A 15,765-nucleotide genomic window follows, 5' to 3' on the forward strand; every position below is an offset into this window, starting at 1 on the left:
TTGAAAAATCCGGTTTCCTGATTGGTCCTCTGGTCAGGTGTTTGGTTCCCTTTGTTAACCCTTTACAGGTAAAAGAAACATTAACCCTTAGCTATCTATTTATGACACCTGCATAGTGCAGGAGGTCAGACTAGATGATCATAATGGTCCCTTCTGACCTTAAAGTCTGTGATTCTATCTCACCACACTGGCTGACAAGAAGTTAGAAATGCAGCTGCCTTAGGTATTCCAGTCCTATATTCAACACCCATACAGTAGACTTAATGATGAGTGGTTATTTAAAATCAATGTCATCAAACAAAAGGTTTTTTTGATCCCAAAGGACCAGCCACATACACAGGTCAATATATGACTCAGATCTTATCCAGTAATCACACTGTTGCCAGTCCTCGAGTATCTAATATCTAAAGGGTTATTCATAAAAAGAAAGAAAGATGAAAGCTAAAATTGGTTAAAGGAATCAAATACATACAACAATTGCAAAGTTCTTGGATCAGGCTTGTAGCAGTGATGAAATAAACTGCTGGCTTGTTAAGTCTTTGGTTGCTTCCAAATCACTGGAAGGTCCTCAGTCCCTTGATTAGAATGCTCCTATTAGTATAAGTCCAGAGGTTTGAGCAGGAAAGAGGCAAAATGGAGATGTTTCCAGGGCCTTTTATAGCTTCTGCCAAGTGAAGGGAAACCCATTGTGGAAAACTACAAAGAACAAGATTGTGTTCGAAGTCACATGGCTAAGTCACATGTCTATGCATGCTTCACTTAGTCATAATAGAGGCCATCCCCCATAATCCTGTTAGAACATTCTCAGGAAAGTCCATTAAGTGTAGATAGGCATCTTCCATTGTGAGTTAAGTGGTCTTTGATGGACCATTCAACTCGAATAGTCCCTTCAGCTGTGTGGGCTAAATACCTTGAAGGTGTTACTACATGAGCAAACATTTGAAATACAGGTACATAGTTAATATCCGTAACTTCAGATGCAAAAATGATACATGCATACAAATAGCATAATCATATTCAGCAAGTCATAACCTCGCCATGGACACCTTACTTGACATACTTTTGTACAAGATTTGTTGCAATTATATAACAGTGGTAGCAACAATGATCTACATGGTCATCTTTTATCAGATAACGTCACACACAGTACTGTACTGTATTTGCTTTTTTGGGGGATGGAGTTGGGAGGGTCTCTGCTGCTGCCTGATTGCGTACTTCCAATTCCAAAAATGGTGTGTGGCTGACTGGTCAGTTCGTAACTCTGGTGTTTGTAACTCTGAGGTTCTATTGTAATTCTATTTCATTACATTTTTGTAAAAGTAAAATTGCTGATGTTGCAATATAGTACATACATCTCATTCCTTTAAATTGCAAAGGCACTGCTTTTGTGGGAGGATGTGGCAACACTGTACTCTTGCTATTTGGCTTATTCCTTGAGCTAGTAGTCTCTGGATTAATTATTCAGACCATTGTAGTTAGAAATGGAAAAGACATATTGTTGTGAGTGCCTTGAACAGAGCATGGACCATTCTAATCCTTCTTTTCAAATATTTTTGTAAGTCACATGTTCTGAGGCATCTAAATATAGTAGTCGAAAAACTAGTAAAAAAGAAGAAACAAAGCCCAGTAATAACGACGTCGTTTAGTAATTCTGGGAAAGGGTAACAGAAGGACAGTCTACAAAAACAAGCATCAAACTCTTCATTACACAAGAGAACAGAAGTTGAATTTGAAAGAGCACATAAAGCATCGATTAAGTGTTGAAATGGTATTTAAATGAAATAAAAAAAGAGAAGTGAGTTCTAAAGAGCTCGGGCTAAAAGGTAAAGAGCAAGATATTTAGAAATGGCAACAGAAAAACAAGAAGGATGAATTACAATAATAGTGAATATAATTGAGATTTTTTTTAAGTGACAGTATAGAAGACTGCAAGACTAGGGAATGAAGTGAAGAGGGGAAGTCATATTAATAGTGAAGCAAAACAAATAAGAGACTTGCTGCATGCTTTTTGGGGCAGTCTGAAGAGAGAATTTTGGAACACCATCATAGGTAGAACTGCAGAAAATGAGGTAAAAGCTTTCACACAGAAACACCAGAATTTTCACTGGGTGAGTAATAGAAAAACTGCAGCTAGATTTTAAGATTTCTGTAAGATTTAACATGAAGAAACTTATTGTTTCAAGATAATGTAAAGCTTCAAAGCAGTGACAGCTGAATGATGGGAGTTTTGTCCATTAGAAGACTGCAGTGGCAATGAAGAAAGGAGTTAGAAAAAAAGAGCTTCTCTCAGATTTAAGGTAAGAGTCAGTACAATGACCAGTTGTTAAACAAATAAGTTAAATGTCTGTAATTTTTTTAAACAGATTTTTAGCTTGAGTGGAAATTAATTCTTCCTGTTTTTCTCTTTCTGCATAGGTGGCTTTTACTAAAAGAAGAATGACGTCTGTGTCTTTGATGTGTGGGAGGATGATTGTTTCTGCAATATACACAATACATTGCTAAGTTAATTGAGAGACATACCTTTTCAATGCTATTTATTGCAACTGATAAACATATGTATGTTACAGAAACTATGTTCTAGTGGTATCTGAAGACCGGCACTGGAAATAGTAGTGCTAACTACTGTGACTATACAATAAATTACCTTGGTATCTACTGGTGATGAAAAATAGCAATTGCGTATATATAAGATATATTCTATAACTAGGACTAAAACAAACTTAAAAATTAATTAGGCAAGTATAAATTAAACACACATCTTACATTTCCTGCTTGCAATTAATGTTTAATGCAATTTAACTGGTGATACTGCTGATTCTGTAATATTAGGCCTCCACCGCAGTTTTGATGGTGGGAGCCTCACTATCTGTGTGGCTCTCAGTGAAAGCCCTGGCTGCCCCACGTGGCTTACAGCTGGGAGTCCCACCTTTTTCCCCCCTCCCTCCCAATGTTCCTGTTATCAGCTCTGGGCCCCTGTTCACAGCCCTGAGCAACTGACAGCAGAAAAATCACAGAAAAGTAATAATGGATATCATTATTGTCAGTAATACTAAGGTCCATTATTACTTTTCCACAATTTTCCATGGCTTGTCTGCAACTCAGCTGCAATTTTTTGACAATCCCACATTTCAAGTAGATCTTTAGTCATTATACCAAAATCTTTCAGTTCATTAATTCTGAGATGAAATTGCTCATACAGCTAATATTGAATAAAGTGTTTAATAGTGTACATATGTCTAATGTTTTCTAAGATTATATTTGTATTTGCACAGGCTACATTAAAATCTATTAAAGGATTATTCATTGTTGGCTAAACAGACCAAAAAGATGTATATATTTTGTTTGTGACTGTTTTGTATTCCTAATGATTTGAGTGCCATTTTGAAAATATGTCAGTAGGTGTTATCAAATCCATCCATAAGTTTAGAAGGAATAATATTTTAATTTTCATTGTTAGTTTGGGAAGTACTTAAAATTATTTTCTGGAACAGATGATACATCCTGTATTTTGTTCATGATCTTCTGGTGCTGTTTAATTATTTTAATGCATTGATAAGCCTATTTTTCAACTTCAGAATCTCATCAGTCACATTCTAATAGACTATAGAATACATTTCTAGATACTGCTAAATTAGCAAGGAGGGGAAGGTCCTTAAGTATTGCTGCTACCTAAAATTTTGATCAGAGCTAAAATATGGCAGGTTTTAGAACTTGTGTTTGTGGAAGCAGGGAGTTAGTGGTGGTTTTTTAATTCTTGATTTCTGGAGATGTCTTAAAATAACGATGTATGTGGTGCTAGTATTTCAAAAGCCATACATGAAATCTTGATCTCATGTGCATTTTATTAATCACTCGACTGGTAAGAGATGGGAGGCCTGCAGGTTCATTATCCATGCTCATTTCCTTGGGAAAGGATGAAGTGTATCTCATCTCTTGACAACTTATACTCCATGGCATGGAAGATCGGCTGTGGAAGACCTTGGAAATCTTTCTGAAGCTCCAGGAAAAAAAGGGGGTGGCAGTCTGTTGATATAACTGATGATTTAGTAGCTGTCATTCTTGCTAATTTACACACACGTATGCTCTTGTTGGGACTGTTCAGAGGTTTACAGTCTTGATCAGCGAGACTTGAGTTTAAAAACAAAACAGAGCAAATGAATTTTTTTTCTGCGTTTTGTCCTGCTGACTTTGAACAACATCAGAACAATCTGGAGGGTAAGGTTTCTGGCCCTGATGGTTAGAATTGGTAGCCCCCATCCAGAACAGCCAAAATCAAAAACAAAAAACCCCCTCTCCTGTAGCAGTAATAAGAGAGGCAGAGGAAAAGTGCAAAATTGGGGGATGTACTAAGCAGAAAGTACAGAAATGAGAAAAGTAGGAATTTGGGGGTTTTTTTTGGCCAACAAGAAAAATAGGCAAGGGGTAGAAGAGTAGAATTTCATGGGAAAGGATGCTAGGGAACCAGGCTCTGAGAAGCCTAGGGCAGGGATAGCTCAGTGGTTTGAGCACTAGCCTGCTAAACCCAGGGTTGTGAGTTCAATCCTTGAGGAGGCCATTTGGGGATTGGTCCTGCTTTGAGCAGGGGGTTGGACTAAATGATCTACTGAGGTCCCTTCCAACCCTAATAATGTATGATCTAAGCTCAGTGCTCCTACAAGGGTGGGGGAGATGAGCCCTAATTGTGCCTCTTTTATGAAAAGACCCAGAGAAGTGGCTTGAAGATTCTGGTGGAAAGCAGGCCTTCCCTTACCAGGAGCACAGGCTAGCTAAAGGAAGCTGATCTTTCAACTCCCCTCATCAAGGGGTAAATTCATGTTTAGAGAATAGAGGATCTTTTACCTAGACACTTGAAGCCCTCAATTAGGTTTCAAAAATAACCTTGAATAAATGAAAACAGACACTTAGTCCACATAGCTGCCACAAGTTAATAGCTTCCCTTCAGCTTCTTTGGCGAAAACTTCAGATTGTATTTGCTGTATCAGAATTATTCTAGGGATTCTTGTTTTAAGACTAATGACAGTACCTACTGTAGTATGTGCGCATAAATATATATCCTATTCTCTTGAAATCCGTATAACAAAAGAGATGGCGTAAAACCCTAAAAAATTGAATTCTGTGAACTTCCACAACTGTAGACTTGCTCTTTTACTGTGCTGCTTCATTGTTGATATGCTATTAGCCATTCTGGAGGACACTCACTGGCTTGAATTTTCACTGCTTTGTAGAAGTGGCTTGCAGATTTTACAGCTATCCAAGTTGTCATTTGTTTTGCAGAGGCAACTAACGCTCTAGAGTGGTAGCATCCTTCGATATAATATGGTACTGTATATAAATACTGTCTGAAAGTTGGTGTAGATTCTGCTGAAGCTGTTGTGCATTAAACTCACATTTACAAAAGTACTTAATTTCTGTAAGTAGCTATCAAACCTTACATATAAAAATCAAATGAAATACTTCACAGAATATTGTAATATACAACAATAGAGCACACAGGTAATGGAAAAGTAGTGGTGCACGCATCAGAGGCACATAGACATATGAATTTGACTAAACCTAAATCTCATTTTTATGATCTCTTTATTTCTTAAAATGCCTTAATTGTTGCATTATTTTCACCTAAAGCCCCCAGGAAAGGGCAGAGCAAGCTCCTCTCTTTCCTCTGAAACAAAATTAGCTATATTAAGAGCCATAATGAAATGAACTACACTGGCATAATTGTATTGTGGCGTCTAGCAGCAGTGCTGTCATTAAGATAATGTAAATACTTGTTCATCCTGTTTTTACAGTATTTTACTGTAAAAACACCTTCTGCCTTGCAGCTAGATATCCAAGGTAATAGTTAAAGATTTTCAAACATATTTCTGTACTTCTTTCATTTGAAACATGTTTTTGAGGTTTATAGTTGTGTAGACTTTAATATTGAAAATACGTTGCAAAATTTTACTTAACAAATAACTGCTGCACAGATACAACCTATTTTTTTCACTTCCATTCAACGAGCTGGGTAAGGATTTTTATAATGTTGTAAGTAAGCTATTATCTGTTATAATAAAGTAATTACCTAAGTAGAATAACTGATGAAGAAAGAAAATAGCCAGTGTGGCAGTATTGATTTTGATATCTTTTTCTAAAGCACAGGGAAGTCTTTAGAAATAATTGGCAATGTTTACAGAATGCATTTGAGCAAACACAGGGCAGGAGAATTGATGTAATACTACTGTTTTACACAAGAAAGATGATAAATGAGATCTAAGGAACTAAAGACTTACTGATCACTAGCTTAGCACCAAGAAAGAGACCACCAACACACTTAATGCGTGATTTCACTGCAGTGTTTGATCTCAAAGACAATTCAGCTATTGGATTTTTTTTCACTTAAATTCCATATTTTAAGATGAACATTTTTAAAGTAATAACTTCTTACAATAAGCTCCTGTTTTAAGAAATGTGGGGCTAAAGCAGTTTTAGTGTTATGTTCACTTGAGAAATATACAGCCACATGAGCTTCACAAGATTATTTTGGGGGGGAAAAAACAACAAAGGGCAATAGAGTAAACTACTGTAGCACAGTCCCTCTGCAACTCCTTGCAAATTGTTTAATGGTGATAGATGTTCACTGCCCTTCATGTCTTTAAGAGAAAATCACCTCCCAACCTTATTTAAAAAAAAACAAACATATATTGATGCACATTTCATTCTAGTTCAATCTTTTCCTCTTAAATTGCAGGAGAAGCTTAGCAAATAAGGAGATACTGACTTCAAAAGAGTGTAAATCTCTTTCCAGCACTTTATTGGCTAATATTTTTTTATGGTGATCTATAGTTCAAAGCCATAAATCCTCATCAAGAAAATAGCATTGATGCTTGAGACCATCAAAAAGAATAGTGAGGATCACGATGGTAATGTACATTGCTGGCTAGGAAACCAGACTAACGGATGCAGCAAAATGAAGTGACAGGCAGCATTAAGATGATTAGGAGGCACAAATATCAATGGATAGGATGTGTTGCTGTAAAAAGAAACCCACTGAACAATGATAATTTTGGAAACAGCTGTAGGCAGTGGCATGGCAAAGAGGTGGGCAAAATACCCACCCAAACAAAAAAGATAGAAATTATTTAAAAAAATGTAGGAATTATGTGAGGGCAAAGAATTGGAGAGAATGTGTAAAATGCTGGAAGCCTAATCTGATGCAGGATGAATGGGAGGGAGTGACGCTAGAAGAACTGGTTGCTCATTGAGAAACTAATAGTTTAATATCTTGCAGATTAGTGTAAAATTACTCATACTGCTATAAAGACCCCAGTTCAGGCAAAGCCCTCTATACTCAGAAGAGTACTTCAGCAGGTCAGTGGAATTTAAGTTTAGAGTTTAGGTGGAAGTGTCACTGAAACACACGTTAACGTGTGACTGGTTTCTACTAGTCTGTAACACAGGTTCTCTGTAGACAACAATTATAATAACAATTATATTTCTGGTAGCGACTCCTTGCCTGTCGATTTACATTCAGGAGATTAAAATATCTAGAATATTTGTTTGAAGTGTGTGTCTTCCTCTTTGATTTTTGTATATTACTATATTTATTTGAAAAACCCCACAGCAAAAGATTTATATTATAAAATATATATGGGTTTATATTTACAAATGTTGTGTCAAACAGACTATAATGTGTATTTGAAGTGTAGGTTTTTCACTTCTTGTTTCTGTCTCTTATTTCCCTTTCATTCCTTTTCCTCTCTTGCTTCCTCCAAGCTTATTGGCTTTGTGGTTACACATAATACGTAAAATAAAACATGGGTAAATTGTGAAAAACCTGCATTGACATCTTGTCTTTCTGAGACCATCACAAACCATGATATGCTAATGAAAAGGATGATAATATTTACTTATTTTACACGTTGGAAAACAAATGATTTGTCCAAGGCCAAACAGTGGATCAGTTGCGTTGCTGAGATTATAACAAGAGTTCCTGACAGCTAGCTCTATGTTTAGCCATAGACAGCGTTTCATAGTGACTGTGTGATCGCAGTGGTCATTCAGTCTGAAATCTGACCCAGGTACTGAATATAACCTGACTGTCTGTTTGGCCCAGGAATTGCTGTCACCCTCTTGGATTAGACCTTAATTCTCATGAAACGAGGAAAACCTTCAGTGATGTACAATTTCTTAATTCATTTACTAAAAATTAATGAGAGAGACTTCTGACCTATTTTAGATCTCTGGAACAAAGCAGATAAAGAACCACACTTCTTATGAACTATCAAAATGGAACTTCAGGTCTCCAAGTCACATTCTTTTTATATTCACATTTCTACAGTGTCCATCATCATATTTCCTGAGCACTTAACTAGATGAAAGACACATTAGATACTTCTAGAAATAGAATACCAGGGAATATTGTAATCACTCTTACAAATAGAAATCTGTTCAGAAGTTGAGGGATAGGAGAAAACAATTGGGCAGTGGGGTATGGTCAATCGCAGCATGGCTCACTGAAGGAAATGCTGCTGGATAGGTATGAAATGCCAGGCAGTGAGGTGAGATCAAAGTTGGTCCAAGATCAACCAGGATACCCTCTGAGTTGCCTTCAGATCTGTCATTGGAAGGCCATAACCTCTGCTATTTTTCTGGTCCCTGCTGAGGGATAAATCTGACAATAACTGCAAGGTTCCTTAACAGCAGAGAGCTCATCCACTAGAGGGTTGAAATAGTGGAAGGCATCCTCAATACCTGCTCTGTTGGAAGGGCTCCAGGCTGGAGAGTGGAGCCCCTAAAAATAGGTGACATCGAGCAGGGAAAATGTATGGCTCTACTGCTTCTGCTGAATCATTGTATCTCCATGTCTACCCCAACCTTCAGGGATCCTATTGTTTTCTGGCCTTAGAGCTGCAGTGGCCCTTCCCTAGCAGAACCCCCCATGGAGTTCCCCATTTGTCCCAAATTTGCAACTGCATACATGCAGGTGAATTTTTGGCTCATGTGAAGCCCCATTGAATGCAGTCGCAATATCAAGGCTATTGCTTGTCTCCCCGCTCCCATGAGTTAATACTTTTGGGGCATGGAAACCCTGAAAGACAGAAATTTTCAGTTTCCACCTCTTGTACTAGTATGGGTGACTCAAATCCACAGAGAATTATGTTGAGTTCTTTCCATCTTGTGGCTTTTTCCCTGGAGTGTATCATGTACCTTCATCTTTCACACTATGATCTTGCATAAATCAATGAAAATCAAATAAAAAAATCTTTTAATGGAATCAATTAAGAGTTATCTGCTGGGACAAGTTTATAATAGAGTATTTTCCCAGCAGCCACCAAAAAGATGTACTTTTGAGTACATCAGGCTTTTGTAGTTTTTGTCATTTAAATAATACTAGATATGTTTTGACCATAACAGTTATTCTTTTTTAAACATACTGCTTGATAAGTTTAATTTTAGATGAGTATTTAAAATCCAATCAAAAATATTTTTTGAAAGAATATGCTGACCTGTTGGTTAAAAGGGACTTAACTTTTGGCTTCCTGATTTTGTTTGCAGGAGGGTATAGTGACTGATTGGAAAAACCTTTTTGAGTTCAGAATTTCATCTAATGAAGCAGATTTATTCCCAGACACGTAACCCTTATTTGATATCAGATATTTTCTATAGGTGCTTGTTGTAGTTATCACATGTATACATATAGTTTGCTATATTTTGTTTTTGTTTTTTACAGAAACCACAGTCCATTAATGAGTTTTGGGGCCAGTTTTGTCAGTTTTTTGGTAAGTGGGTGAACAAATTGAGCAGAGAGAATTCATCTCACTGTTTGTGTCATTATTAATTTCCTTATGTGTACCTGATGCATATTATAATTTGTTTTTTCCTGTTAGGCTCAACTCTCTCAGAATATTAAAATTAATGTAGTTATAAAACAGGGGTAGGCAACCTATGGCACGCGTACCAATGGCGGCACACAAGCTAATTTTCAGTGGCACTCACACTGTCCAGGTCCTGGGGGGCTCTGTATTTTAATTTAATTTTAAATGAAGCTTCTTAAACATTTTAAAAACCTTATTTACTTTACATACAACAATAGTTTAGTTATGTATTATAGACTTAGAGAAAGAGACCTTCTAAAAACATTAAAATGTATTACTGGCACGCAAAACCTTAAATTAGACTGAATAAATGAAGACTCTGCACACCACTTCTGAAAGGTTGCCAACCCCTGTTATAAAACATGCATAACTCATATGTTGCATACATGGAATCTTAACCTGTTTTGCTCTTTTATGTGGTTTTAATTGGGAGTAAAGGGTTCTATAAATTCAGCATCTCAAATTTATTAAATATTTACATGTTCCATTAAAAGCAAAAGCCAAAGACTGATTATTTTGCTTTACTGAAAAAAGTTATTGAAATGAAATTCATAAATTCAGTTTTGTCCTATAATAAACTGTTAATGATAAATGAGACTTAGAAAAAAGTCTCATTTTAGAATAAAACTGGTGGACTTCATGTGAAAACATCTTAAATTAGTACCTGTTTTTTTGAAGGTGCAGAGGTATTTGAGGACTAAGAATGCTAATAGACTAAAGGTTATTAATGTGTGATCGGTCACATTTATGAAAATGTGTTAAGTACATGGTATATGGAAGAAGAGAGCAAAGGGATGAAAATGAGCTGCTGATCTAAAAGCATATTTAATAATATATAAGAAAGTATTTGAACCTCGTTTTTAAGTTGACCTTATTATGACTTGCCTGCTTAATCCTAAACTGCAACCATATATAGAATAGTAAATTTTTATTTAAAAAAAAAAGATAATTTTATAATGTTCCCGAAGTGCTTTTTTTTGTACATTAAATTAATTTTAAACACCTCAGTCTGTGGACTACGTGACTTGGAAAGGCATATAGGAGGATTTTTCCTTCTTGCCTTAGGCCAACATGATGAAAATCTCTTAGGCCACGTCTAGACTTAGCGCGCTGTATCGGCGCCGTTAAATTATTTGCTTCGGGTGGTTCGCAAATATCGCGTCTGATCTAACGGTGATATATCGATCCCTGCCGCTATTATTGATTCTGGACTTCCACAAAAAACCAACGGAGTTCCGGAATCGACGAGCCGCGGACATCGATCCCGCGCAGTGAAGACGGGTGAGTAAATCGATTTTAGATATTCGATTTCAGCTACGCTATTCTCGTAGCTGAAATTGTGTATCTAAAATCGATTTTTCGCGTGTAGTGTAGACCTGGCCTTAGGCTTGGTCATCTGAGTTGATTTACTGAACCAGTATAACAGCACAGTACAGCATCACTGTACCTTGAAAAGCTTCTGCTTAGTTACTGTTCTAAAGATAGCCACAGCACTTCGCATGCCTATGTCATCCAGAATTTCTATTAGACAAAAGCATCAGAAAAAAAAGTCAGTTATCCTGAGATCCTCTTTAGCTAGGTTAAATGAAAGCTGAAATGGTTTTGTTTTTTGTTTTTTTTAAACAAGTAGTATAGGGATTCTGCTCATTATCACTCATCATGCAGTGGGTTTTATTTGTTCTTGGCTTTGAGGCATGTTATTTACGTGAATAAATTATATAAAACAGTATGTGCGCAGACACAAATTGAATCCTGCATAACAGTAATTGAAAGTGAATTTATATAATGTAATTCATTTTTCAGCTAATGTAATGACATTATTTTCAGATCAACTATATATTAAACATTCAGTTTTGTTGAGAGAAACAGCGTCAGCTAATAAGTTGTGATTTCAGTCTCTTGACATTTTAGTGAGGGACACTTAAATGCAGTTGGGCAAGGGATTACATATATCTAGCTGTGTATATACACAGCATGAGTCTTGAGTAGCAATTTAATCCTCATGTTTTTTAAAGACTTATTTAGTTTTTGTCTATAATTACTGCACCAATAGCTGATACACATTTTCTTGTTTTGTCATTCAAATCTTTGCATTTTGTTTTTGAAAGAATGCCATGATGACATTTGAAGAAGAGAAAATGCAGTTGGCATGTGATGATTTAAAAGCCACAGAAAAACTGTGTGAGAGTGAAGAAGCTGGAGTTATAGAAACAATCAAGAATAAAATTAAAAGGAATGTAAGTGGAGCATCTGTAAAATATTAACTATTGTGTACTGTGTGCAACCGTTTGTGAAAACTTCCTTCTACCTTTCCTTTTCTCTTTGGCATTCAAGAGGGGTTTTCATGGCTGAGTTGATGTCGGAACTGCTGTTGGGGAATCCTTGTGGTTTGTTCGTTCTCAAACATTTCAGTTTGCAGTGTCAGCTCAGATGGGCTGGTATATGGAATTCCTAGGTTTAGAGAGGCTAGTTACCACACTGATGAGCATTTTAGAAATTGGAGAGAGAGATTTACCCAGAGTTGAGGACAGCGTCACCTATATGGTTGTCTTTTGCTGGGTTAGATATTCTGAATACTGTTGGGTGGCCCAACCATCATCTCTTCCATTTCAATGCAGAGGCTATCCCATACCCATATTGGCATCAGAGACACGGAGTTTAGTCATAACCTCACAGATTTTTGTGGTGGTCTCTGCTGATGAGACAGACCTGGTCTACCCTCCCAACTGGAGTGTCTGTCAGGTTACCAGCTGCTTTTATCAGCTGTTAGAGGAGGCTCTTGACTCTAGTTCCTCACTGAAACCTGGTGATTTGGTATCTGGATGCCATTGGAGTTTAATGGTGAGCTCTAGGAATTGAATCAGTTGCGCTGTGTTGAGATGGAGTTATCTAAGTAGCCACTTGGAGTCTGTTTTTTTTTGTTGGTTTTTTTTTTTTAATTTTGTACAAGGAATGTGTGACTCTACAGAAGAGCTGTGATTGATGCCAAGAAATATTTTTCTTCTTAACGTATACTCTTCAAGGGACCGACCATCTGCTGAATTTCTTTCAGGAAGCATGCAGTCTGATTACTCTGAATAATTATTTTTTTAGTTTATATAAATAGTAATATCTTGTGATGCTTCCCAGGGATAGCCAGGGTTGCGAGGTACCTCAGTACTGCCTGCAGTTAGCATGAGGAAGGCTTGTCTGTGCCTTCCAGGTGTCAGCTCCCCAACCCCACTGACCACAGGCAACACCAGCACACCAGGCCTATGCATGCCCTGCTCTCTCTCTGCAGATTAGAGATAGGCACATTCCAACCCTTGAGCTCCCTGAGCATCTCCTTGGAGTGTCCACTACTGGTTCACAGAATTCACAAATTCACTGCTGTCAAAGGAACAGTACATACCAGATTACCAGTTTCACCTGAGGATCACCGCTCCACTTAACACACAGCACCTAAATATGTTTAGTGAAAATAGGTAAAAATTTATTTAATAAAGAGCAGAGATTCTAGAAGTAGCAAGTGAAAGTATTGGAAACATGCTTACATATAAAATAAAATCCTAATGTCTTCTAGAGTCTAGATTTAATTAACAAGATACTATCTTGTCTAATGAAAGTTTAGCTCACTTAGTCTTTCCAGTCTTTTCTAGCCAGGTTGGATGTGACCCGTTTTTCATAAGACAGAACAGGCTGATAATTCATCTCCTCAATGAAGGACCTGGGGTGTACTGCAGTACCCCCAGTTATACCCCCCAAAAACATTGTCCTTACTCATAAACAGGGCACCCTGTGTTTGTTTTTTTTCCTGTAGATCTTTCATGTGACCAGCTAGAGAGAGAAATGTCTACTACCCCTAGCCTGAACAGAACCTGTTTATCACCTTCTGGAGACCTATCTTAACTCCCACACCTTAAGAACATAGTTTTCAGTATAGATACCTAATTCCTTAAATAACATCTGTACATGCATCTTGCAATGATTAGGATGTCCAGTGTGTTACTGGCTATTGGTAGAGACTTCACATGCCACCCTTTAGTGCATTATTATATAGACATCAGATCCCTATGCACCACCCCTTATGCCCTCTGCGAGTTGGCACTAAGGGGTCCCTGGATCACAAATATCCAGAAGTCTTGTTTGTGATTGGTGCTTCATTGTGCTGTACAAATATGTAGGAAGATGCGTTCCTTCCCCTGAAAAGTTTACCATCTAAATCGACAAAAGGTGAGGAGAAAACAGGCACAGAAATGTGAAGTGATTTGTCCAAGGTCATATAATGGATCTGTGATTTCAGTGTTGTTACTCCTGATTTACACTACTGAGAGCAGAATCTGGCCCTAAATGGAAAAGATATGAATTTTCAAATTCTTGTAATTTCACATTATCTAACTAGAGAAGGTATCTGTGCCAGCACCTTTGTGGACAGTGTAGTATGCAAAAAGGTTTCAATGTAAATAAACTTAACATCTTAACCCAAAAGTTATTTAAGAAGAATACATTCCCATTAGAAACTGAGCTAGGAATTTCACCAGCCAAAACGAGCAGCTTTACCTACAATGTGTAGTTAAAAGAAAATCTGCTTTTTTCTGCCTTTAGTGGGCCTAGTTGAATCTCAGAAGTAGTTTCCCCCATCACCCTGAAGAAGTAGCTATTTTCTGTAACTCCATAATATATTCTTCCCAAGATGCACCTATAGAGGTGCTTTATCGTTACCTGAACTTGTTATGCCATTAGACTACTTCTTCAAGTGCTTGCTTATGTCAATTCCAATCTAGGTGTGTGTGCGCGTACGTGCACAGTCATTGGAGATTTTTGCCTTAGCAGTATCCGTAGGTTGGCTGTGGCACTTCCTTGAGTGCCACGCTCATGCGTCTGTATATCAGGCATTGCCGGCCGCACGCCCTCTCAGTCCTCCTTACCACTTGTGGTGGTTAGTCGGAGCGCCTTTCCTTGCATAGCAAAGGTTAGTGGTTTTGTCTGTTCAGACTTTAAGCCTTAGGCCTTGTAAATAGTTGTTTATAGTAATTAATCTTAAGTAGTTGTTAAGTGTAGTTAGAAGTTCGAGTCCCATCAGGGACTTTGCCCCAAGCAGGGCATGCCCTGGTCTCCGGGGTTTAAGCCCTGCATGGACTGTAACAGAACTATGCCTGAAAGTGACCCCCGTCCCCACAGCAGCTTCCTCAAGTGCTTGGGGGAATCAGATGTGAAGGACGAGTATTGTATCTGTGAAAACGTTCAACCCAGGATTCAGAAAGAGCAGGATATTCATTTGAGGGCTCTCCTCATGGAGGCTGCCATCTGTCCGGCTTCTAAGCCATCCTGCCAAGACTTGACTCCTACCTCGGCCCCTGTGCTTAGCTCACCCCCAGCACCAGCTCTGCCTAGTACTGCTTCTCATCCCCAGTGCCCAGAAAGGGAACTAAGAAGCATGGCTTCCCGGCACTGGGCAAGGAAGGATGTGGGGCATCAGGCAAAGGACACACTTTGAGCTGCCCAGCTGCTCCGGAGCCATGCGGATGTACCTCCCCGGTCGGGGCCCGTACCCCCTTAAAGGATCCACAACTGACTTCCAGGAGCGGTGGGGGATGCAAACTTGTGGTGACATCAATGCTCCCCTGGCACTGAGAAAGCAGTGGTCTCTGCCTGTGCCACTGGCACCGTGCGTGCCCCAAGAGGCAGCAAAGGCTCCCTACAAGGGCAGGCCAGCCACAAAGACCTCCCAAGAGGCAGTGGAGCTTCACTGATCCCCTGAGCCAAGGCAGTGCTCTCCATCTCCACACCACAGATCTCTGATGTCACAGTCCAGATCCTCTTGGGCTCGCTCTCAGTCACCAGCACCACGTTTTCGGTCCCCATCATCTTGACATGGATCACCTAGGGGGAGGTGCTGGTCTCCGTACCACCGGCACTGTTTGCCCTCCGC

The 15,765-nt window shown here is 38.4% G+C and overlaps 1 protein-coding gene across 3 annotated transcripts in view; it reads left to right on the forward strand.

Moving 5' to 3' along the window:
• Window positions 1-15,765, forward strand: part of TTC39C (tetratricopeptide repeat domain 39C) — a 76,457-nt gene that overhangs the window by 19,466 nt on the left and 41,226 nt on the right. For all 3 annotated transcript variants that reach the window (XM_075062969.1, XM_075062970.1, XM_075062971.1), the window contains exons 2-3: window positions 9,710-9,758; window positions 11,963-12,091. In XM_075062969.1, the coding sequence (XP_074919070.1) occupies window positions 9,710-9,758; window positions 11,963-12,091 (178 nt within the window). The remainder of the gene's footprint in view (window positions 1-9,709; window positions 9,759-11,962; window positions 12,092-15,765) is intronic.

Source organism: Chelonoidis abingdonii, chromosome 2 (assembly GCF_003597395.2).
Source record: "Chelonoidis abingdonii isolate Lonesome George chromosome 2, CheloAbing_2.0, whole genome shotgun sequence".
NCBI classification, from domain to species: domain Eukaryota; kingdom Metazoa; phylum Chordata; order Testudines; family Testudinidae; genus Chelonoidis; species Chelonoidis abingdonii.